Source organism: Melospiza melodia, chromosome 14, assembly GCF_035770615.1.
Source record: "Melospiza melodia melodia isolate bMelMel2 chromosome 14, bMelMel2.pri, whole genome shotgun sequence".
NCBI classification, from domain to species: Eukaryota; Metazoa; Chordata; class Aves; order Passeriformes; family Passerellidae; genus Melospiza; species Melospiza melodia.
Genome location: NC_086207.1, coordinates 2,342,936 through 2,367,265, shown reverse-complemented (window position 1 = coordinate 2,367,265; position 24,330 = coordinate 2,342,936). Strand labels below are relative to the sequence as shown.

At 47.1% G+C, this 24,330-nt stretch overlaps 1 protein-coding gene across 7 annotated transcripts in view; it reads right to left on the bottom strand.

The window, feature by feature from the left end:
* Window positions 1-5,906: 5,906 nt before the first annotated feature.
* The window catches only part of GABRP (gamma-aminobutyric acid type A receptor subunit pi), a 28,689-nt gene continuing 10,265 nt past the window's right edge, over window positions 5,907-24,330 (bottom strand). For 5 of the 7 annotated variants that reach the window (XM_063168393.1, XM_063168394.1, XM_063168392.1 and 2 more), the window contains 9 exons: window positions 21,162-21,251; window positions 19,716-19,825; window positions 16,765-16,832; window positions 14,938-15,155; window positions 13,996-14,078; window positions 11,555-11,692; window positions 10,188-10,340; window positions 9,467-9,660; window positions 5,907-8,528 (listed from right to left, as the gene is read on the bottom strand). In XM_063168393.1, coding sequence (XP_063024463.1) covers window positions 8,214-8,528; window positions 9,467-9,660; window positions 10,188-10,340; window positions 11,555-11,692; window positions 13,996-14,078; window positions 14,938-15,155; window positions 16,765-16,832; window positions 19,716-19,825; window positions 21,162-21,217 — 1,335 coding nt within the window. In that variant the 5' untranslated portion in view covers window positions 21,218-21,251 and the 3' untranslated portion in view covers window positions 5,907-8,213. The other 2 variants (XM_063168398.1, XM_063168399.1) reach the window with 2 other exon arrangements.

The window sequence follows — 24,330 nt, the reverse complement described above, 5'->3', positions numbered from 1 at the left end:
TACGTGGTCCATGTTTGGCTCTAAGAACAATGAGCACAGGCAAACTGAGCAAACTGCTGCAGCTTCAGAAGGAGATTCTGCTGAAGTATTAGATGCTGTGCTCATCTTTTCAAAGCACTTCTTTGCCTTAGTTTCTTAAAATGTGCTTACACTGCAGGTTATGAAGGAAGATGAAAGAGGTAGCTTGGATTTCTTTCCATGCTTTTCCTGTGTGTATGTGGCTGTCAGTTCAGGAAGATGGCTTTGCAGGGTCATTTCTCACCATTTCTCTCCATCTCAGGATTTAGATGTCCTCCCTATCTCCTGGCAGAAAGCTCCCTTCCTTTGCCCTGCTGCTGAGATTTTGTAGCCCACAGAGTGCTGTTACCATTGTTCAAACCACATGCAGCTCACCAGCAATTCATCTTCCTGGTTGTGGGGCTGGAAGTGAAGCATTGTGGACCTGCAGCCCTGCAAGCATGGCTCAATGCCATGGGTCAGAGATCACCACTAGCTACAAAGCAAATGTCTCTGGGTGCTAGCTTCAAATAATCCTATGTGCATCGCAGTTTGAAGATAAGCACATAAAACTAGGGCACTGTTAACAAGCTGAAATAAAAGAGAAGTCATGCTTGTGGCCTACTTAAAATCTTTCACAAGCAGCTTTTCCTCCTCTTTTTTTTCTGTTCATGGTGTGTAAGTCCCTGCATAAGCTCAGTGAAGGATGCATTTTGTTGTACCAGCCTTGCATCCTCTGGCTGCATTCACAAAGGCAAATCTTTTGAGGTACATATTTACTTTTCATCCCATTTCCACAACTTTTCCTAAATCCAGCTCCCGTACCTTCTGCACCATTTGAGATTGCCTCTTCCTTTGAGTTAAGTAGCAAGCTGCTTCAAAATCACTTCCTTCTCCTGAACAGCACAAAATGCAATTTCCCCCAGCCTACACTGATCACACTTTTCAAAGCTAGCCTGGAGACACCTCCAGGGCACTGAGTTTTTCCTCTGATCACTGGGATAATTCATATTCTGGATGTGCAAGTTTTTGCTTTGAACTCTGAATCAGACTGTAAACAAGTAAATTATGTGTGTAATTGATGCTTTTAACATTGAGAGTCAGAAAAAAAGTAACCTCAATTTAATGGGAAATTGATTATTTTGTCCAGATTGATGTGTTTTATTTCACATTTCTTTATCAAGTCCTAATTGGACATTTAGTTTTGCATTATAGGGTCTAGTCATCACAGTCTATTTCATTACCTGTCTGTACAGCTTATGTGACAGCTGTAGGGGAGGAGTACCTATAGGACAAGGATTTGCTAAGGCTCATATGAAGTAAAGGAATGTCTATAGGGGTGAAGCCATTTGTGCTAAGAGGAGCTAAAGCAGGAAGGAGCTGCAGGCCAGCAACACCCCTGGCAGGGTGAGGTTTGTCTGGCATCTCGCAGGAAACCTGGGATCTTAGTGCTGAAAAACAGTGAGTGTATTGCAAGGAAGCACCTCCTGGGAGCTGGCATAGAGAAAACCCATCACAGATATCCTAGAAAGCATTTTTGGCATTTACCTGACTCATGTAATCGGAATTCTTGGTGGGTTCAGCCTCTAAATTAAGAACTGGAAGTGCCTGCAGTATTGTTTAAACAGCTGCCACCTGGCAGATGATCTGCAGCTGAGGGTTACTGGGTCACAGATTCCTGAGATCACCTGGAACAAATTGAGGTTAAAGCACTGTGGTATGACATGGAGAAGTGGCCTGGTAAATCTCTGAATGTCTTTCATTATCAAGGCAGCTGTGACCAGCTGAGGAGAGCTCCCCACACTGGATGGGTGTGTGGCAGTCAGAGCAGAGGGGAGCAGGGAGAGAGAGCAAGATGCACAGCTGGGTTTTCAGAGGCACATTAAAGGCATAGTTCCATCTGCTTCAGGAATAAAATATGCATTATTTCAGGATGTCTCTAATCCCTGAAGGTTGCTTTGGTAGGGAGAAGTGCTGCTTTTCAGCACAAACCTTGAATAAACCCTAAGTACATTCCAGAAGCAAACACAAGCAGCGGTGGATGAATGTCAGCACTGGAGCTGCAGGACAAGCAGCCCTGTGCCCTGTGCTTCCAGGCAGGACAAGGGCACTGGAGGCTCACAGCCCCAGCAGGGATGGCAGCTGGCTGCCATCAGCTGGGAAATGGCACCTTGGAGCATCGTGTCCTGAGCAGGGACGTGGAGCAGCATTCACGTGCCCTGGTCTCAGCAGGAAGGGCTGTGCTGGCTGTGCAGCACTTTCCCTGGCTTTCCCCCAGTATTTCCATATGGCATGATAGGTGCAAGGAGTTCTGCCACCTTCCTGTGGAAACACAGGCTGGGTGATGGGCAGGGAGGGACACGGCAAAGCAGCCCAGGGCTGTGCTATGCTCAGCTTCTGATTTGTATCACATTGTTCTGCTTTGTATCATAATAAGTAAGGGATGTGGCTGATGCAATTTGAAATTCTGTTGCTGGTGATTTTTGAGATACTGCTCCTCCAGTCAAAATATGGTTTGGCTCTTTATTCTGTTTTTATTTCTGTCAACATGAATTTTAAGTAAGTGATGGTTTCTCAATTCAGCTCCTGCCAGACTTGCAGACCTGGTTCCTACATAGGCACAGGAGTCCTGCAAGAAATAACAGCAAAATACAGAAATCTTCCACATGTTCCTTCTACCTTCTCTGTCCTGCAATGGTTCCTCTCCTTAAACATTTGGAGTCAAGTTTAGAAGGTAGAGTGCTCTGTCCCTTAGGCTGTACTAATTACCTATACTTGAGCTTCCTTAGAAATAGGAAATCTTGGCTGGTTCCATGTGTTTCTACCCAAGGAATTTTATACTTGCATTATGTCCCCAAAAGAAGCATTAAAGAATGTCCAGCCTGTTGTACTGGCTCAGATCAGGCTTCAAGTGGCTGTGCCCAGTGGGTACATGCATTACCTGCTACTGTACCCATCTCCTGGGAAAACTTTTCCACCCGCAGTATCCAGAACTGAGCTTCAGTCAAGGTGCTTAGCTCACCTGAGAGCAGTATTTAATTTTGTTGAGGTAAGTGGCAAATGGGCATGGCTGATGCCATGTGCTGGCTCCTCCCAGAAATGCAGACTGGGGCAGCCCTGGGATCTCCAGACAGGGCCTTTTCTGGGGCCAGTCCAATGTGCTGACACTGCTTTCATCTCATCATTAGTACTGTAAGCACATGAACTATAAGTTAATCCTATTGTAAGATGATTATTAAATACATTAATCAAAGGCAGGAGATCCATAATTAACTTATTCTCCAGCATCAAGTAAATGATTCTGCTATGAGCTTTAAGAAAGCAATTGCTCCCTAATATGCAAAATACAGTGGAGCTATTAGACTATAAGAGCTATTAGACTATAATTGTATAATTATAATTTTTGCATATTTTAATAAGATGTTAATTCTTTTCTTTGTAGCTTAAAATGTAGGTTCATTTTTTTAGGGTTTAACATATAATTAAAAAAAAATCAAAATCAATGTTTGTCCCCTACCTGTAAGCTGACCTTTCCATGAAAGGCTTTGACCAGACTTTTGATGACTCACCTTGCACCTGTCTCCAACAGTGGCTCACTGTAGATTTCTCCTGTTATGTATTTCAGCATATTCATTATTGGTCACTGCAGACAAATTTTAACTTAAAAAGATGAAAGAAGTGCCTGATAGCACTGTGCTGGTACCAGCTGCTGGATTTGTTTCAATACAGGCTTACTGACTCCTCTTCCTACAAGTTATTTCTTTCCAAGGGGCCAGATATATCAAGGGTTCTTTTCAAGCCTCTTCAGTGTCTCTTCTGTCCTTCAAGTACACTAAATTTCTGAAAACTCTGCAGCCTTATCCAGAAACACCTGAGCCTCCCATCCCAGAACGAAAGGTGATGCTGGAAACACCAGCAGCTGTTAATCAAGCATTTCCCTGAAGTCATTCTCTTGAGAGATGAGAGTTGCAGCAAGGAGACTTTCACAGAAAATACCAGGAGGACATTTCACCCATATGCCCTGCCCACATTTCTAGCCGGGCAAATTTAGCCTGCTCCTCTTCACCCTTTTTCTGTACCCTTCCACCACATATTGCTGTATAGAAGCAAAAGCCATCGTTGTTCCTCTTCCTGTTGAGAGGAAGCCATGAACTTTTGTCCACCTTCTGCCTTTGTTTTGGGAATGCTTTTCTGTTACATGGGGTGTTGGGCTGGAGACAGACACCTGGCACAACACACTGATCAAGATCAGCAAACAGCAGTGAGTTTCTTACGGCTGCCCTTTCCATGGGGCTTTGAATCTTGCAGGCCCAGGTGGCTGATTGGATGAGACCTCTCTCTGGCCATGGGGTATCTGCACTGAAGTGTGAGCAGGGCTGGGTGAGGTCTCTGTTACCTCTTTTCTGGAATGAGCTAGGTCAGCCAAATTGGATTTGTTATGGCCAGATTTATCTTGTTCAGTTACAGACCAGCTGTACTGCGACACTTTTCCATTAGCCCTCTATTTTGCACAGACCACAGTACTTTAAGGTGGCATGTTTTACTGCAGTTTTACTGCAGTTTCATGCAGAGTGAAGCAATTTGTGTGTCAAAGGCAGTTGCTGTGTACATCACCAGTGACATGAGAGTGCTACCAGATACAGCAGGGCTTGGGGAAAACACATGAGACCTTGGCCCACAAACCCAGAGAATAAAAGAGCAACACAACAAAGAGTCTTGCACACGCTGCCAGCTACAAGCAGCAGGACAGAAATGGGATAGTGGACTGGGGGCCTGCAGGCAGTGGGCAGCAAAGGGTGGCAAATACAGGTAGGGCTCTGGGTGGCACCCACTTACCTCTGCCACCAGGCTGTGGCTGGCTTGAAAGTGTGCAGCAACACCCATGTGTGCCCCTCACTATTCTCAGTCCCTTCTGGGTTCAACATGCAGTAGGATGTTGGAAAACTGGCCTGGCTCCTGCTGCAGACCTGCAACAAATGTGCTCTGAGCATTTGGAGAGGAGCTGGAAGAAAACAAAATAGAAAACCCTGACACGGTTCTGACTTCAACAGTGTTCCAAGGTGCTTTTGGCAGCAGTCTGAGCAGCAGGGTCATCTCTGGCTGCTGTGGGTGCCCATCCATCCCCCTCCTGCAGAGGCAGAGACAGGAGGAACACGAGGAGGCTGAAGCTCAAAGTTGACACTGGTGCTGCTACCAGCAAAGTTCATCAGGGTGGCAACCACAGTGTTTCCTGGGAAAGTCTAATGGAAAGGGAGATCTCCAAATTTGCTATGAATACAGAGTAATTTTTATTGCAAACCTTAATGCTGATGGATAGGACAGTTTGCCTTTTCCAGTTTATATAAGAGCAACTGATATAAAATTACTTCATAGCTGGATATTTGTGAGAAGTTTCACTTCAAATAATGTAGGTTTTGCCTCTAGTGGTGCTATAGTTTAGCCTATTATTACTGGGAACTAAATATTTAGGATATTCCAGCTATAACTGTAGGGCTTGTCTGTCTATGGAGCAAAGTTAATATTTTCCAAAGCAAAGGAAACTTTATAATGCAAAGTCACATTAGCAAAAACTACCTGTCCCTAAAACCAGCCGGGAAATCAGGCACAGAGAGGAAGTTTTGGGGGATGTTCCTTCAGATGCTCCTGCTTTCTCTCACAGCAGTACTGAGTCTTCTCCATGACAGTGAATGCAGAGATATTCTATCTTGGTCTTCCTCTGGGAAAGCAACCAGAATCCAAGCTGTGATATAAGCAACTTTCTCTCACCTTGTCTCTGCTGCACATGGATCTTGCATAAACTACTCCTGTCTCTTGAGGGAAATTCACCCCTGGTGCCAGCAAAGTCATAACAAAAGCTGTGGCAAATGAAAGCAAGCCCTGAGAGCAGCCACCTGCTGAAATCAGGATTGTGCAGGTTGGAGAAGGCCTTTCTGGGAAAGCGTCTGTGGCAGAAGTCATGTGAGGAGCAGCCTGGGAGCTGGGAAGGGAATAGAGCCCCAGGAGGGGCTGAGGGAGCTGGGCAGGGGCTCAGCCTGGAGCAAAGGAGGCTCAGGGGGCCCTTGTGGCTCTGCACAGCTCCTGACAGGAGGGCACAGCCGGGGGGTCGGGCTGTGCTCCAGGGAACAGGGACAGGAGCAGAGGGAACGGCCTCAGGCTGGGCCAGGGCAGGCCCGGGGTGGATTTTGGGGAAATTTCTTCACGGAAAGGTGGTGGCATTGGAACAGATTGCCCAGGGCAGGGGTGGAGTACCCATCCCTGGAGGGATTTAAAAGCCATGTGGATTTGGCACTTAGGAACAGGGGCTAGTGGTGGCCTTGGCAGGGCTGGGGAAACAGCTGAACTCGATCATCTTGGAGGGCTTTGTACAATGAAATTCCTTTTGTTAACATTAATATTTGGTGACTAGTGTAAAACACATAATGGCATTTTAGTTGGGTTTTAAAGAAAGAAACCAATAGAGAGAGAAGAGATGATTTTTTTCTTGGTAGAGAATCTCTCTGAGGGGTTGTGTTCATATCACAAACATTCACTTTATTACATTTTATGGAATGGACTTCAAATGCCAGTATATACAAGCCAACACTTCATTACTGGAGTTTGTGTTTATCCGCTTGCCATTGTCAGCCTCTGTCTTCTTGTGCTGCTCTTTGTTAAAGTGATGATTTATGAATATGTGGGTTAGACCTCTCAAAGTACAGTGTGGTGAAGTGGTTCAATAAAAAGTTATTAAGGTAAAAAAATCTATAGTCTCATGTGCTCTGTTCACCTTCTCTAGGAACCCCCAAGAAGAGATCCTTAAGCTAAGCAAACACTGCATGCTGAGACTCTAACACAAGCTACAAACTGAGAGGCCTCAGCCAGCCAGAGCTCTGCTGAATGGAGCCAGTGCAGGCAGTCCCAGTTGTGCCCACAGACCTGCAGCATTGCCCCCTCTCAGGGATGAGAGCAGCACACACCAAAAAAGGGCGCCAGGTGGGGAGTCTGCCATAAAACGTTCATTTTACAAACAGCAAATAAAGACTTTCAGTATTCTTAAGCTACACAGTACCAAATAGAATTTGGTTCTTTAATGTAACTGTGTGGCCGCATTTCATTTATCTTTAAAAGAAAACTTTGGCTTCTGCTGATTGCAGGATAAATAAAGCTGACTTCAGGTAGTTTCCAGAGCCCACTTAGAATATGGTTTTTCTCAAAAAAGTAACAGTGTTTCAGCCTAAAAGTAAAGTGAGAGAGTGAAAGGGTGATTTAGACTAGCCTGCCCCAAACCCATGCAGGTTTCACACCCAGCAGCACTGCTGGCTTGCCACAGCTGCACAGCCACGTAAAGGAGGGGATGGCAAACGGCTGCTTGTGCCTGTGGCTGCCAAGGAGTGAGAGCTGCCTGTCGCAGTGAAGGCCGAAGGAAGCATTCTCCAGGACAGAAAATAATTTGTGAGGAAGACATGGAAAGTGGTAGAATCTGTTCACGTGCAGTGCAGCAGGAAGAGTATAAGAGATGGGTTACAAAATTATTTTGTTGCCTCTATGTCATGTTCCCAAATCTCTGAAAAAATGCAGCTCGACAAACAACAACCCTCCGTCTGTCTCAGGGCTGGAGAACTTCAGCAAGTGAGGGTTACCTCAGTGAGTTACAGGTTAAAAGCAGTGAGGCACCACTGTGCAGTACTGAATCACCATCCTGGCACTGCACCATCCAGGACAAAGCAGCACCATGCACAGAAGCATCCCACTGTGCTGCACTGCACTGAGCTCCTGCTGCTGCCTCAGGGCTCTCACTGCAACAGAGCAGCTATTGAGGAGGCAATCACAGTCCCTCTGTTCTCTCTGGCAAACAAAGAAAAACAGTCATGATCCTATTCATCCTCTGGGACATCTCATCTTGAAGGTTCCAACCTGTTCCAAGCTACCAAAATAATTCTGCCACCTGTAGTGCTCTGCAGCTGCCAGTGCAGTCCTGCACACCCATCTCCAGCCTGGTGAGGTGTGGTATGAAAGGCAGCTGTGAGCAGAAGAGCCCAGCACAGCCACTCAGCTGAAGAGCTGCTGTCAGAGTCAGTGCTGCTGATGCATGCACACCTCACACACTTCTGCTGGGTACCTCAGGAAACACAAGGAAGCTTTTTGTCCACATTGAATTCACTGAGGTTAGGTACCTGGATGCCCTCCAGCACAATTCCTCTTCTGCTGAAGAAGGAGAATGAAGCAACTAATTTCTACTAAAAATATAGATAATAAGCCCAGTAAAACACATTGACCACCATGAAAAACAAAGGGAAAAGCAATTTGGAGTAGTGGTCCACATTGCCAGGGTTCTGAATTGTGAAATAACCAATGATCCTGTGCATTTTGTTCCTCAAGACACATTTGATTTTCTCATGATTTTTCATGGTCAAGTCACTGCAGTTAACATTATCACTGGAAATCTCAATGCTTGTGAAGCTGATTTTTTGTTTATAGCTCGTGATGGAATTTTTGAGGATGTTGGTGATGTTAACTTCTTCCATTTCTTCAGTCAGTTCATTTGCAGGCCCCTAGGAAACAAGAGTGGACAGTTTTAAGGTCTGTCTTCTCCTGCAGAGGAGGAAGACCATAAGGATAAAGACATAAGAGTACAGCTTCATATGTGGTCATCCCAATACTCAAACACACCTTTCAGCTGCTGCCTAATCCTAGGAGGGCCTGAGGTCCAAGAGATGCCTGTTTCCACCACTGTATTTCTAGAGATATTTTCAGATCCTTGAGCAAGTTTTACTCTGGGTAATCCAACATCCATCTCCTACAGGATATCCATCACTTCCTGTCTACACAGCAGCTTAATGGCTGGGAACTCAGTATTGCAGTGGGAAACCTCCTTTTTCCCAACAGGATTTGGGCCCTTGATGACAACTGGACTACAGTTTACCTGTACCAGTTTACCAATACCTGATTATTTAATTTCTCACACTAAAGCTGAGCCCTTGAACAACTCACTCTCACAGTCCCCACACAACACTGTGGGACAGATGTTGGGAAGCGTCTTCTGGGAAAGGAGGAAGAAGGGTTCAGTTTTCCTGTGGCAGAGGGAAGCACCTCCCTTATTGGAGTTATTTGATAGAAGAGTGAAGAGTTGTGTTATACTGGCTCTTCTCTGAGTGCATTTGAAAGGAGCAGCGGTGCTTCCTGCTCACATGAGCTCAACTCAGGGCTGTGGACCCACTCCAGTGCCTGGCCCAAGGGCCTTTCTGGCTTTCTGGATGTGGTCCTGTGAACCCAACAGGACTGCCAGCTAAGGCTGCTGCTCACAAGTCTGCCAGAGACACAGCATTCCTGTGCTATTCATGTATTTGTTACACACAAAAGTTTAGTGCCCATTAGGAGAAGCAGTGTTGATGTATCCATAGCAAGAAGACCATGTGTCTTGTTCACTTAATGGAGAACTAATTGTTGCCAGTCCAAGACCACTGCCTCATTAAGGTACCTTGGGCCTTACCTCTTTTGGTACTTTAGCTGCACATTTCTGTGAGGAGCTGTAGTGAGCCACTGCATATTCCACAAGGGCACCAAAGATGAAGCTGAAGCAGATGCCAAGATAAACATCAATGGCCTTAATGAAGCAGTTGGTTTTTGAAAGTGAACTTCGTGAGCCGATCATCAGAGTTGTCATAGAAAGCACTGTTGTAACTCCTTGGAAACAGAGAGACACTTTTCTTGTGGACACTTTGGAGAAGTCTTGGCCTACCCTTCTCTTCATGTCATTGCTCTCCATTGCTGGCCAGTTAAAGCACATCACTTCTTACCAAATCCAAATCATCCATCATAGCAACTGAAATACTTTTGTAGCATCACTAGCTTCACACAGGCTCTCCCTGCCTTTGGGAGCTTGGCTCCAACAGGCAGTTGGCTCTCTTGTTTTTCATGCTTTCAGTAAAGAAATCCCTCCATCCTGCTTTCTCCAGAACACACCACCTGTGCCCTGTCCTCTACTCTGCAATGGATCTCCTGAGAGCTTCAGCCACACACAGCCCTGCAGGTGGGCACATGTCCCTGCCACAGCATCTCCTCCACACCAACCCAGCTCTGCCCCAAAGAACAGCAGAGGCCAGCAGACCCTTTATCCCTGAGCAGGTAGCTCAAGAAAAGTACCATCTACCCAGCCTTCAAAGGCTTCTCTGTCTGCTTAAATCTTCTCCCTTCTTCAGGCAAGAACTTACCAATGCAGGTTCTTGCAGGCACTGAGTCCAGTGTGATCCAAAAAGAAACCCAGGACAACATGACAAGCAGAGTGGAGGGCACATAGGTCTCCAATATGAAGTAAAGGACATTTCTCCTCAGTTCAAACTGTAATATCAGTCGTGGGTAACTGCCTGTTTATGAAGGAACAGACTGGTGAATGTGAGGTTCCCAAGGATCCCTGAAGTAAAACTGGGACAGCCCAGCACCAGCACCAGCTGATGGAGCTCAGCAGAGCTTATGTAGGTAATACACCTGACATGGGAGGACACACACAGCACTGACAAAGAGGCATCTGAACAACCCCATCTGAACAGCAGCTGCCTTGCAAAGGGTTCCTGCCCCTGAGCATGACAGGCATGTCACAGCAGGGCCTCAGCTCCGAGCAGAGCAGGGCTGATGATCTCACCTGCCCTTTCACACTCAGCACAGCACCTTTCCCAGCACCTGCTCTGAAGGGCAGTGCCAGGCTCAGCCTTACCTGATGGCTGAAAAACAGACAAAATATTGTCTCTTGATGTCAGCAGGCTCGGGCTCACATCCCAAAGCAACTCTGTGCCTTATCATCGCAGAGAATCAGACTCACATTTTCATTAGTGATTTGTGATAATGGTATATTTTTGAGCTCTCCATCTTTTAGAAACCAATTTGTTGTAAATACTGACATAAGGGTTCTGAGGCTGGAACAGTACTGTTTTCAGGATGTATTTCTTTTCTATAAACAACAAGTCCCTTTGAAGTGTAGAAACAAAGTCCATGTTGTTCATGGCTGTGTATGCAACAAAGCAACAAAACACTGTTATTTTTAAAACCTTGTCATTCTAAGGAAGTCTTGCCCCCCTTCATACTATCTGTAATTGGAGAAAAGAGTATTTTACATTGATAATGAAAAAGACATTGAATTCTGATCTACAAAAATATGTTATTCCATTGTGATAGAATTGTAATTTACAAACAAACGTATATTTTAACAATTAATTTTACTCCTAGTTACTGTAAACATTGCTTTCCACAGTACCTATACACTGCATACCTGGATAGAAGGGATAGAGTTTCTTCAGGTATGTGTGGAGGAAAATAGGAAGAAGGAAAAAAAATTAAAATACATCAAATGAATACAGTATATTTTAAACTTCCATCTTTCTGTGGATTTCCATCTTACAGAATATCCTGACTGCAACTAATAGGATGACACCACCTTTCAGTTCATGTCTTTTTGTGAGATTAAGATCTGCTAAAGGCTTTACTGGTTCAGGACTGAGTCAAACGATCCTGGCCCACAGAAGGACAGGAGATGGGAGGGGGAATACCCAAGAGCTTTCAGTGCTTTTTGCTCTCCCAGCTTTACCTGTCTCCTGCTGAGACCTGGAGACCAGGGTGTGGTAGCGCTGCACCGTGTACTGGGAGAGCCGCAGCTTCTCCAGGCCGTGCACGGAGCTGTTCCCCCTCAGCCAGGTGAAGGTGACATCGTTCTCATCGTAGCCCCCTGAGGAGAACACAGACACTGTGTGACTGCTGTGGCCAGGGAGAGCCCAGCTGTGCCTGCTGTGGGGAGCAGAGCCCTGATCCTGGCCCTGCACACTGGGCAGAGGCCCCTGAGCTGTGTCTGACCACGCGGGGACATCGGCTGCGCTTCCTTCACTGCCCTCGGTCTGCTGCTCCACATGTGGACAGCAACACGCCCCTCTGGGAATGACACACAACGTGCAAGGCTGCTGAGAGCCTGCTGCAGTTGTTTTCATGGGCTATTCATGTTTTCAAAGATAATGCATTGCTGTCATGCACAGCTTGATTACATACAATGGGATATTAGTACTGCCGTCGTTAACCCTCAAATACAGACTCTCTCTCTGGTGTCTGAGAGGAGAGCAGGAGAAACACAGTGGTTAACAAAGAGAATTCAGACCTCACTGAGCCCCTTACCACAGAGCAGAAGCACATTTCACTGAGTCATCTATTCAAGTGCTTCAAAACATCAGAAAATGCATTTTCAGTTAGTCAGGAGCTTACAGCTGAGACTGCTATGTGGTTATTAACCAGGCTCCTCTGACTGGGTACACATTGTCCAGGAAACCTGCTCATAAAAACAACCTTTTCTACACATCATTCCTCATATCCTCAAAGGCATGAAGTTACTGAGGACAAATAAATGCACACAACATTTACGTAACACCAAATTCCTGCCTCAAAGCAGTGGGACTCCATATATGCCATCTGAGTGTGTACCTCCAGGGATGACATAACCTCACGTTAGACTGAGAGATACCTCAGTCTGAGGGGTAAATCTTGTACTGAGTTGCCAGCCTGCCATTCCCTTCAAAAATTTGACTTAATTTAGGAAACAAGTCCATCAGTTTCATTGATTTAATTCTTTTATTAAGAGCCCTTCTTTGAGACCATGAGTAGGGACGCTGTGATTCTGATAATAAACCATTTGTCCTGGTAGAAGGAATCAGATGAAGTTGCAGCTCTATTTACATCTAATTGTGTTTTCTTATTAGACACAAATTACCAGAGCTTGGGCGTGATGAACTCCTAAATTAGGTGTCCAGAGCATGAATCCCTGAGTAGAATCCTAAGCATGTGACTTTTCAAAGTTCCTAAGTGGTTTTATAAATCGTGGTTAATCAGGAAAATTTTATAAGTGATAGATTGTTGTTAATTCATCTGGCGTATATTTAAATAGCATTATTTCTGGGCACTTATCCTAATGAAATCTCCAGTGGGCAATATGTATGTAATTTCATTGGAATTATACTGCAACTGAGCATGATGTAGGACCCAATCAGTTTTAAACCAGGACTAAACATGCTCCACTTTAGCAGAAGAGGCCAATCATTATTATTTCAGCAGCTATTCCTTGTAATAAAGTTAACCATGGTGAACTAATATGATTTTAATGTGAAAATAATATGTTCTTCCCTAGATGCTTTATGCTGCAACCCCAGAAGTTAAAAATCTGGTCTTTTCCGTGCTGGGATGGTGGAAGTTTGGTTTTGTGTCGTGCAGCAGGAGCTGCATGCTCATCACAGGTCTGCAGCAGCAGCACTGCACTGGCTGAGCTTTGGGACAGCAACCCTGCAGTGGCCCACACTGCCTTGGAGTCTTTCTCAGCCAGCATTGCCTTAGGTGAGCTTTTAATCTAACTGAGAGCAGAACTCACTGATAATTCCTCTTCTTGAGACTTCTCAGTCTGACACTCTTCTGTTGACAAGGGTCCCATCCTCTGTATCCCCTCCCTAGTGGGGGGGCAGGTATCACACACACCGGGGTTTGGCCCTGATTTCAGCTCAGGAGTTTGAGAGCCACATTCAACTCTAATTCTAGTGAGAACCACCCTTCCCCAAGTCCTTTTACAGCGGGGATTTCGGGGCTGCAACAGGTATTAGCTAGCTAAAGATGTGAGAATTTTTCCTTCTTGTACTCTGTCACAGGTACTTACCTTGCAAGTTAGTTTTGAAGAAGCTGTGTGTTCAAAAGAATCTGAATTTTGAAAACCAGCCAACATTACTTCATCCTTTCTGTGCAAGATTTAATTATCTACACTTTAATAAATATTCTTTATTACCACTTTTTGCATAAATTGCACAGTGACAGGAATTTTCTGGGCTGTGGATTACAACACAAACCTTTGAAGAATGATGACACAGAAGTTGTTTTCTTTTGGACATTGTAATTTGCAGGAATAAAAATCTACTCCAGAAAGTTGCCATGCTTAATCCAAATATTCAAGATGTGTAGTTACTTATGAATAAAAAAATTTAGAGTTTTCTAGAACATTATACTTACAGCTTTCTAGCTGCAGCCGACATGTTTGGGTATCCATAGGGTATTTTGACAGGTCCATGTTACAGGCAACAGTAGTAGTGATTCTGTAGGGAGAGAAAGAACTCTGAAAATTGCAATAAGAGCAGGTTTTACACAGCAAACTGGATCACAAAGCTCTGCTCTGTCAGTTAGATTATTTGGATTCATAATATGAACAGAACCCTCAAGAACAATCGCTGAGAACCCTGAACAATTAACTGAGAACCCTCAAGAACAATCGCTCTCTGCAGCCACCCCAATGAAAATTTAGCCCAAGGAGGAATTTTGCTTTGGTCTGGTGGGATATAGAGTGCAGAGTCACATTTTTTTCCCCATTGCTACAATTTGCTCATAATAAGGAGTCAGTACTTGTGACTTGAGGTGCAGTGACTAACTGCACACGTACTCTGCCTTTCTCTGATGTGGAGGTAGGTGAGTTTTGCTCTGCAGCTGAGGTAACTGGGACTCAGTTAATGCAAGCTAAGGAGAGCACTGTAGGAATTGCTAACTCAAGTGCTGGGTGCCTTCCTGCAGTTCATGGACAAATACACTTCTTGGTAAAAAAACAGAAGTCGTCACTGGATAAGCAAATGGTTTCCCACTATCAGTTGAACTTATACTTTGTGATGTCCTCCTTCCATTCCTCCCGTGCCCCCATCTGGCTGGATTTTTCCTAGGTGACACCTAAACTCATGAGCTTTCTGAGCAGGCCTCAGGATACAGCATATACCATGATGGGAGACCCTGATCCTTGACTGGCATTTCTGGAAGCCAGAACAGGGGGAAATGGATCAGCAGAGAATGCTCACAGCTGACTTGTTGACCCCAAACCCATGCCCTGTGACAGCTGGTACCTGCTCCTGTCCAGGGTAATTCTGGAAATCTATTCTGAGCCAGCAGCAGCAAAGCTGGAGGTCTCTGTACCTTAAGGCATACAAGACAGTGCCATTAGAGAAGAGCCTGACGAGGCGGTTGCCCACAGTGACGTCGTGCAGGAAAGACCTCTTTGACTCCACAATGTAGGTGTCTGGCACCCAGAGCAGCTCCACCAGGCGAGCATCCAGCGTGAAGCTCCTGTTGCCGTGGAAGACCAGCCGCGGGTCTGTCCAGCGCTGCCGCAGGGCGATGGTGGCTGTGAAATCCTGCAGAACAGAGCGGAGCCTGGCAGGTGTGTCCAGGCACCTGCACGGCACAGCTGGGCACACCACGAGTGTGACAGGGCACAGAACACATCCTTATTCAACCTAGCACAGCCAGGCTTCAAGCTTCACTTTTGTCACAGTTTCATTCACTCTGTAATATTTCTAATACATTTCCACTCTAAGGTGTGGAGTTTGAGGACTAAAGATTATAATTTACAGTACTTTATGTTTTTAATAGGCAGTTTTTATAACTGATGCCTATGTGCCCATTTTGCAGAGAACAGATAGGAAGCACACGCTTGAGGCCACCCCACAAGCCATTGACATTACAGATCAGTCATTGCCTAGAGCTAGGAAACTCCACACGTACTATAAATCTGGTCATCAAGGAGGCATTGGCACTTTGGGGAAAAAAGGTAAGTGAATCCAACCTGTTATGTCAGGGACACCTTAAGAAAAACCCCAAACAAGTCAAAAAAGAAAACTTGTGCCTTCTATTTTAATAGGAATTTTGAATCTAAGAACACTGGGATTAACTTGAGTCTGGCCTGCCCCCGAGCAGCCCCACTTGGCTCTGAAGCTGATGCTTTGCTGAGCCTTCTGGACACCACAGGCACTGCTGGACTATCCAACTTCCTTCTCACAAGGGATGCCGCACAGGATTGATTTTTTTCTATTTCCATGGGGTCTGATTTCCAGAAGGTGCTGAGTTTTTGACCAGTAGGACTTTTGGAACCCCTTCTTTTTTCTTGTAAGCCCACATTACGATGGCATCTACACAGTTGTCTTAGGGTGATGTTAAGATGTTTGTATTCCTAATTGTCTGCTCTGTTTATGCTGGATATTAAGTTCTGCACCTTTAAAGCTGCTTCTGAAAGTGAAGCAGGAGAAAAGAAGTGTGCAGTTTGTTTTCAGAAACTGCACTTGCTCCCCCACATTCCTTCTCACAGACTGGGTTGTCTGCAGCACAGACAGTGGGACAGAGCTCTCCTTTGCTTTTAGTTAGTTTTTAGCTAGCAGAGGCAGAGAAGTTCCCTGAACTGTGTTTTTCATTCTTTTTCTTGGAACTGTTCGAACCCGCTCTAGACTGAAAACCCAGAAAAACACCAGGAGCTCATGCCTGTGGCCCACCGGGTCCAGGACACGGCATTCCAGCACGGGAGGGACTGATAACAGACTGATGAGCCAAGCTACAGGGCATGAAAAGGACTTTCTGAATTTGCCATCTCTTCAGAACAGCAAGAGGTTTTATTGTTTAATATTATTAATTTTTTATGCTTGTGTATACTTTGCTTGCTAAATAACAAGGTTTTTCCATTTATCTACAAGGAAATATTTTCAGGAACCAGTTGAGGGAGCGGCCACTTGAATCTGCTTTCTAGAGGAACCCTTTTGGGAGTTTCCTCCCAAATTAGCCCTAAACCAGGACAATAGTCTGCAGTCATAAATGAGCTCTGTTTTCATCCCACTGCTGAAAGTGGTCAACAGCCCCCAACAGCAAAGCAGTTTCAAAATGACCATTTCTGTGCTGGATACACGGGAATACACGTGAAGTCTCTCAGGCATATCTCAATCTTATCTTGTAAAATAAAATTTTTTTTTCACTTACCATGTCACTCTCAGATATACTAGAAATACTTGCAATGTCCAGACTCATTGCAATTTGTACAGGTTCTCCTGCAGAGGGAATGAAATGCTTCAGCAGAGAGAAGGGAAGTGTGGAGGGCACAGTGAAGCCACTCAGGAGGCTGCGCAGGGTGGGCACTGTCCCCAGCCTCACTCACTGCCACTAAAACTGCAGAGGCCCAGAGGGTCACACACAGTTTCAGAGCATTAGGCTCACAAAATCTATGATCTGAAATGCAGTTGCCACTGTTAGGGAGGTGGAGTTCTGTGTTTGGTGGTGGTACCAGAGGGCAAATATCCATTAATACCCATTGACACTGGCTGCAGAGCTCAGAGTTTAGATTAGCAGCATTCCAGGGGCATTTGCCATCGGACAGGCAGCCAGGGCCACTTTGTCCCTTGATCCCAGCCCGCGCCAGGCACGGAGCGGCCGGGCCAGGAACCTCTGCACAGAGCCTTCCCACAGCTCAGGGGGTGCTGGGCAGCCCTGGCTCCTGGCGAGGAGGCACCGAGAGGAGAGCAGGTCCCGGTTCCCGAGAACCGGCGCTCCCGAAACGCGGAGCAGCCGCGGCCTCGGCCCGGCCCAGCTCCCGCCAGAGACAGGGCCGCGAACCGAGAGCCGCCAGCGCCGCGAGCCACCGCCAGAGGGCAGCACCGGCCGGGACACGGGGACAGGGGACAGGGGGACACGGGGACAGGGAGATACAGGGACAGAGGGACACGGGGACAGGGGGACAGGGAGATACAGGGACAGAGGGACACGGGGACAGGGGACAGGGGGACGGGGAGATACAGGGAGAGAGGGACACGGGGACAGGGGGACACGGGGACAGGGAGATACAGGGACACGGGGACAGGGGACGGGGGACACGGGGACAGGGAGATACAGGGACAGAGGGACACGGGGACAGGGGGACACGGGGACAGGGAGATACAGGGACAGAGGGACACGGGGACAGGGGACAGGGGGACGGGGAGATACAGGGACACGGGGACAGGGGACGGGGGACACGGGGACAGGGAGATACAGGGACAGAGGGACACGGGGACAGGGGGACACGGGGACAGGGAGATACAGGGACAGAGGGACACGGGGACAGGGGGACAGGGAGATACAGGGACAGAGGGACACGGGGACAGGGGACAGGGGGACGGGGAGATACAGGGACAGAGGGACACGGGGACAGGGGACAGGGGGACGGGGAGATACAGGGACAGAGGGACACGGGGACAGGGGGACACGGGGACAGGGAGATACAGGGACAGAGGGACACGGGGACAGGGGACAGGGGGACACGGGGACAGGGAGATACAGGGACAGAGGGACACGAGGACAGGGGACAGGGAGATACAGGGACAGAGGGACACGGGGACAGGGGGACACGGGGACAGGGGGACACGGGGACAGAGAGATACAGGGACAAAGGGACACGGGGACGGGGGACACGGGGACAGGGAGATACAGGGACAAAGGGACACAGGGACACGGGCACAAAGGGACACTGGGACAAAGGGAGACACGAGGACGAGGGGACACAGGGACACAGAGACCCGGGGACCCCGCGGCAGGCCGGGCTCCGCCGGTGCCGGGGGCGCGCGGAGCTCCGAGCGCAGCTCGGCTCTTTGCAGCACAGCCCCTCTGCCTGCGCGACAACAGAGCAGGGCCTTGCCTGCTGGAACTGCTGAAACTGCTGCTCATCACAGCAGTCACAGCGAGGAACGACCAATGCACACCATTTCTGAAACTCTTTCCAGGTGGTTTTGGCTTTGATTGTTTGTTTTAACGGGTTCATAAATTAATTTCATTTGCAGAAGATGTGTATTTCTGAAAGCAGCTGTTGTTCACGTGTCTGTCTGTTCAGACTCAAACCCACTGCATTTACTGAGCACAGGACACAACTGTGAGGCCTCGGCCTCCAGGGGAGGTCACACCAGAGTCCTGGCTGGATTTGTTTAAAATTTGCTGCAGATGCAGTGGATCTCTGCTCTGTTGTAGAGAAGCATCTGCTCACTGGTGTCACAGGATTTAGAGGAGCTTTTCTAATCCTGCATCAGGCCAGCCATTCTAGGCAGAGCACAATGGTAAATTCTGTATTGTCTCAGACTCTTATTACCATGGCCAGAAAAAGGAAGAAGCTCAGGGCTGCCAGTAGCAGCAGGTCAGTCTACAATGGGAAATATCCATGGCATTGTGAAAGCTGATGGGAAATTTTTCTGCCAAGGTTCATTAATGAGGTTTCATTAATGGTTCAGGCACAAAATAAAAATTAATAAAAAATAAAAATGGTCATTGTTGTTTCTAAAACTTTCAATGATACTTTTTAGGTTCTGAATGTCATTCTGAGAAACCTGTTCCTCTGTGTGATGACAGCACTAACCTGGAAGGTGGGAGACCTGATACCCAAATTGCTCAATAGCCTCAGATAAGTTCCTAAATTCCTGCCTGCTCCCAACTCCCCAGAGTCTCACTAGGGTTTAAAACAGATTTGTTTTGCAGTGTGAGGTGAAAGCATGTGTCAAAAGTCAATAATCAAGGCAAGAAGAATGGCTTTGTTCCTCTAGAGCTGCATAAATAGCTATAATAGCTGTACGTGACCAAAAGCAAAGCAGAAAATCACAAGGGTCAGGCTCTAAACAAAGGCTTTTATAATTAGAGCAGAATTTAGTTATTTAGTCAAGTCTTTCATAGGGATGTTAAAGTTGATAAGTTCCCTGCTCTTCACCTCACAGCTGGACTTGAACCCAAGCCCCACACATACGTGCACCAGCTATTCAAGACAACAGTGGCTGCAGAGAAAGGAGGGCAGCCTGGGACACCAACTGATTTAAAAGAAACACAACCTTTGAAACTGCAGCAAGGTTAAAGCCTGCTCTCCCCTCCACATTAGCGTTACAGACCGATTTTAAATGCTCCCCTGTGTGGAGCCAACATACCACCAAAGTAGGGCCGGAGGTATTTGTTGTAGCCCATGGTGAGGTTCTCAAATCCAGGGAGGGACGTGGTGCCCCTGCCATGCAAGCTGGATCCATGACCCAGAGAGCTCCTGGGGACACAAACACCAACTGTTACAGGCTGGGCTGGCTATCTGGTGTGCAGCTGCAGCTGCTTCCAGCTTGTGATCAAACAAACAAACAAACAAACAGTATAAAATAGTTATTAAAACAAAGTAGATGATTGAAATCACAAGCATTTGCTCACATTGCTGTCCTGGCTGAATAATTAGCACCTTCAAGAGGTGGGAAAATGGCAAATTGCCTCAACTGATAGCTACAGGTTGCACACACAGTATCTTAAGAATGTTCTGTTCAAACAGAAAATCAAACAAGATCTGTAGATCACAAGCCTGAGAAAAAAATCCCAATCTCCCCTTCCCACTCCTTCTTGTACAGTCTATTTAAGGAATATTATTTTCTTTTTTCCTCTCATTTATGACAACCTGAGACAAATCTTGCAGCCCAACAGCTCCTCCTCTCTAATCTCTAGTCCCCTAAATAAGCTTCATCCTCATAACATGTGAGTGTCAGCTTCTACAGCTGCTGTCAGGAATAATACTGGAGGGGACAGGTGGAGGACTGTGCACTTCACAGACACCCCCTCAGCTCTGTGGGCAGTGCTGCTCCAGCTGCTGGCTATCCTGAGGGTCCAGCTCTAGATTACAATGCCAACATTTACATGTTGTGGCTGGTCACTGAAGGCAGAAGCTGTGTTATGAGGCTGACAGATCTGCACCCTCACACAGACAGTGAGAGAGATAGGGTTTGGACTGTAAAAGGTGAGTGTTCAGGTGCAGGGTGGCACTGCCTCACCTGAGAAAAGCGTAACTGAGTGAAAGGTTGGGAGTTTGTTCTTGCTTTGGGCAGCAGGAGGTGGGAGGCAGAGCCTTTGCTGCTCCCAGTGCCAGGACCCTGTTCTGGCCAGTAAGCAGCCATGGAGTTACTCACAGCTCTCACCAAGGGTTTTCCTTCTGTTTCCTTCACAGCTGGGTTAGTAGGGCCTTGGAGCTGCAGGATTTAGACTAAGCAGCACCTTACAGCAGAATAAGGTGTTACACAGTATGTATGTAAACACTTCAGCAAATTTGGGACTTGTACTACCAAGGATGATAATAACAGAGCTGGGAACTTTGTGGGAGGCATTTCTGGTAAAGAACTACAGCCTGTGCTGGTTCTGAACAGGAAATCAGGGGTTGCACTGTTAATGGACATCATGTGGTTTAGGGACCTATGAAGATTGCTCTCTCCTATACCACATCCCTGACTGCACCCTGCCACCTTTGGGTGGACTGGATAACTAGAAGTATAGTTTCCTTTTGACCCACATTATTTATGTGAAACATCATTCAAATGTTCCCTTTAAAACAAAACAAACTCTACACTTACCTTTGGGTTGAAAGGAAAAGACACAGACCAAAGAAGGAAAAATATCGGCAGAACATGTTTGGAGATTGTTTCTGTATTTGCTCTGCTTGTCTGTAAAGAAGAAAAGAAAGACAAAGTCTTGTGGTTAAAGAAAAATGATTTTAATTTTTTTAAGGGAAGGAGACAGGGAGAAGAAATGCTGCACAGTCAGAACCATCACAGATTGATGTTTAACATACCTGATACGCAGTGGCTCCTGCCCTTTTTCCGGACTAGTCTCATTTTTCAGCACGTTCTATCACTTACCACATAAAAAGCCCTGGTGACAACTCAGGTCTTGAAGTCCTTGACAAATTCTAGCTCCTCTCCTCTCCTCTCCTCTCAGAATGGGATGGCAATAGCTGATGTTGAGAATGGCACCACAGGAACGGATTGAGTAAACAGGAGAATGTGTGGGTAGCTCCCAGAGCAGTCAGACTCTGAAGCCAAGAGAGATCCTGCCCACAGATGGCAGTTTCAGCCTCTTTCAGTCGCAGGCTCCCCTGCCCAGCCTCACAGAAGTGCTGTAACTCTGTGCTCCATTGATTGTACGTGGGATAAGCCCCTGCTATTAACAGCAAAGCTGGCAAGCCACTCAGCATGCAGCAGAGCATGAGGTCATTGCACTTCAAAGGGGTTTCGTTGACTTTTCTGGGAGTGGAACCAATCTTGGCTGCTGGCCCGAGGCTCCTGGGCTTGTGCTGGCCTTGGGGCAGGTGCCACAGCTCTGAGCTGTGCTCTGCTCCCCTCCATCTCCAGCTTCCTGCTAGAGCTGCTGCTCCAGTCACACTCCTTTTCTTCAGACCTAGCACCTCTCTCAGCACACATGGCATTTAGAGCCTCAGCTTCCAATGTGGCTGCACCATAATAACCCGAACATCGTGAGTTTTCTGCTTGGAGTTTTTCTGCTTTCTTGCTCTGTAGAGCCCAGAGGACGCTCTGCCTCCTCAGCCACGGGACAAGCAGAGCACCAGGAAATGACAACTTTGCCCACACTGAGCCAGTAAAACACCTGAACATTCAAGTACTATGAATGCAAGGCATCCCACTGGAGAAAGGATGGAGTTTTGTCAAAACACAATTCTGCTGTTATAGGGCAGGAGCTTTCATTAGGGCAGAGATTACCAGTAGTGGGAAGAAATTGTAATAAGGTTGTGTATTTATGTTTCTCTGTTCAGCAAAGGGTTTCATTTTCACAGAAAAATGTAGCCTTAAACACTGTTTGGTGACCAGAGGCCTAGTCAATACACCAAGAGGCTGCAGCAAACACATGGCCACAAAATCCTCAGTGAACACGTGGGAATTTTTCTTCCAAGCTTCCAGGTAACAGGTAAATGTCAAATAAACTGTGCAGTTCCCCTGGTAATTCAGGATTACTCTCCTTGGCCCTCTGTGATGTCCATGGCAAAGGGAACCGTGCTGGCAGGCCCAGCTGGGGGAGCTTAGCGCTCCATCCCTGCCCGGGCTGAGCTCTGCCAGCGGGAAAGGAGCCATGGACAGGATGGACAGGATGGACAGGATCACTGTGTCTGTGCCCTGGCTGAGCACCTATGGACAGGACAGGATCACTGTGTCTGTGCTCTGGCTGAGCACCTATGGACAGGATAGGATCACTGTGTCTGTGCTCTGGCTGAGCACCTGAGGGACAGGATCACTGTGTCTGTGCCCTGGCTGAGCACCTATGGACAGGATGGACAGGATCACTGTGTCTGTGCTCTGGCTGAGCACCTATGGACAGGACAGGATCACTGTGTCTGTGCCCTGGCTGAGCACCTATGGACAGGATAGGATCACTGTGTCTGTGCCCTGGCTGAGCACCTATGGACAGGATAGGATCACTGTGTCTGTGCCCTGGCTGAGCACCTATGGACAGGACAGGATCACTGTGCTCTGGCTGAGCACCTATGGACAGGATAGGATCACTGTGTCTGTGCCCTGGCTGAGCACCTGAGGGACAGGACAGGATCACTGTGTCTGTGCTCTGGCTGAGCACCTATGGACAGGATAGGATCACTGTGTCTGTGCCCTGGCTGAGCACCTGAGGGACAGGATCACTGTGTCTGTGCCCTGGCTGAGCAGCTATGGACAGGATCACTGTGTCTGTGCTCTGGCTGAGCACTGCCCCAGCAGCTCCTGCCCAGGATGGGAAAGGAGCTGGCAGGGCTGGAGGGAGGGGGCGAGGTGAAAGGAGCTGCAAGTGACGCATTAACTGAAGGCTTGACAATGCGCTGACAGAGAAGCATGCAAAGAAAAAATAGGAGATGGGGCCTCGAGGAGCACAGTTCAGACACAATCATTCATCTTACATATCTATTTCTGCAGGGCAGTGAAACATTCCTCACTGCAGGAAGGTTTGGGGGAAAACCAGCCACATACCCTCCTGAGCACCTCCACAGCCCACATTTACCCAACACATTTATTTTGCTCTTGTAGGCAGCACAGTAAAAGCTGCGCTGCAGCTGCACGTCCTTCCATGCCAACATTCAGTTTTCCTCAATAAATACTCAATATCTACGATAAGCACAAAGGTATTTCATCTGGATTGGTTTCCACATTACCTTGTTTTTAAAGGCCATTCAGCACCATGTTTCTTAGTGCAATATGGAATTTAATACAGTAGTAAAACAACCAAGAATTTTTAAAAATTCAGAACAGTTCCCATTTAAAATCACTCAAGAAATAGCATAAATGTTCCCCACTTCTAAGAACAGATAAATTAAGGTACACAGAGGTTAAGTTATTTGTCTTGAGTGTCATCAGCAAGACTATCTGACAAGATGAACGAGCCTCCTGCAGAACACGCGCCAGCAGCTCCTCGCTCAGGTCACTCGAGGCTCACTCTCAGCTCTGCAGGAAATGCTGACAGCAGCAGCACTGCAGCCACACGAAGGCTCTGCAGCGTTCCCCCTGCTGCTGTCTGAGCCCGCCTCCAGATGTGCACTGCCGAATTTCCCTCCTCATTCTGCACATTCCAGTCGGACCCACTGCCCCTCCCTGCCGGGGCTGGGATGTGACCGGGGGCAGGCATTGCTCTGCCAAGTACCAGGGTTTTTTTAGCTAATCCTTCACACAAGTGACCATCAATAACTGCTGACCTACTTCCTAAAAGACACAGATCAATTGACATAATTATATATTATAACTCCTTTAA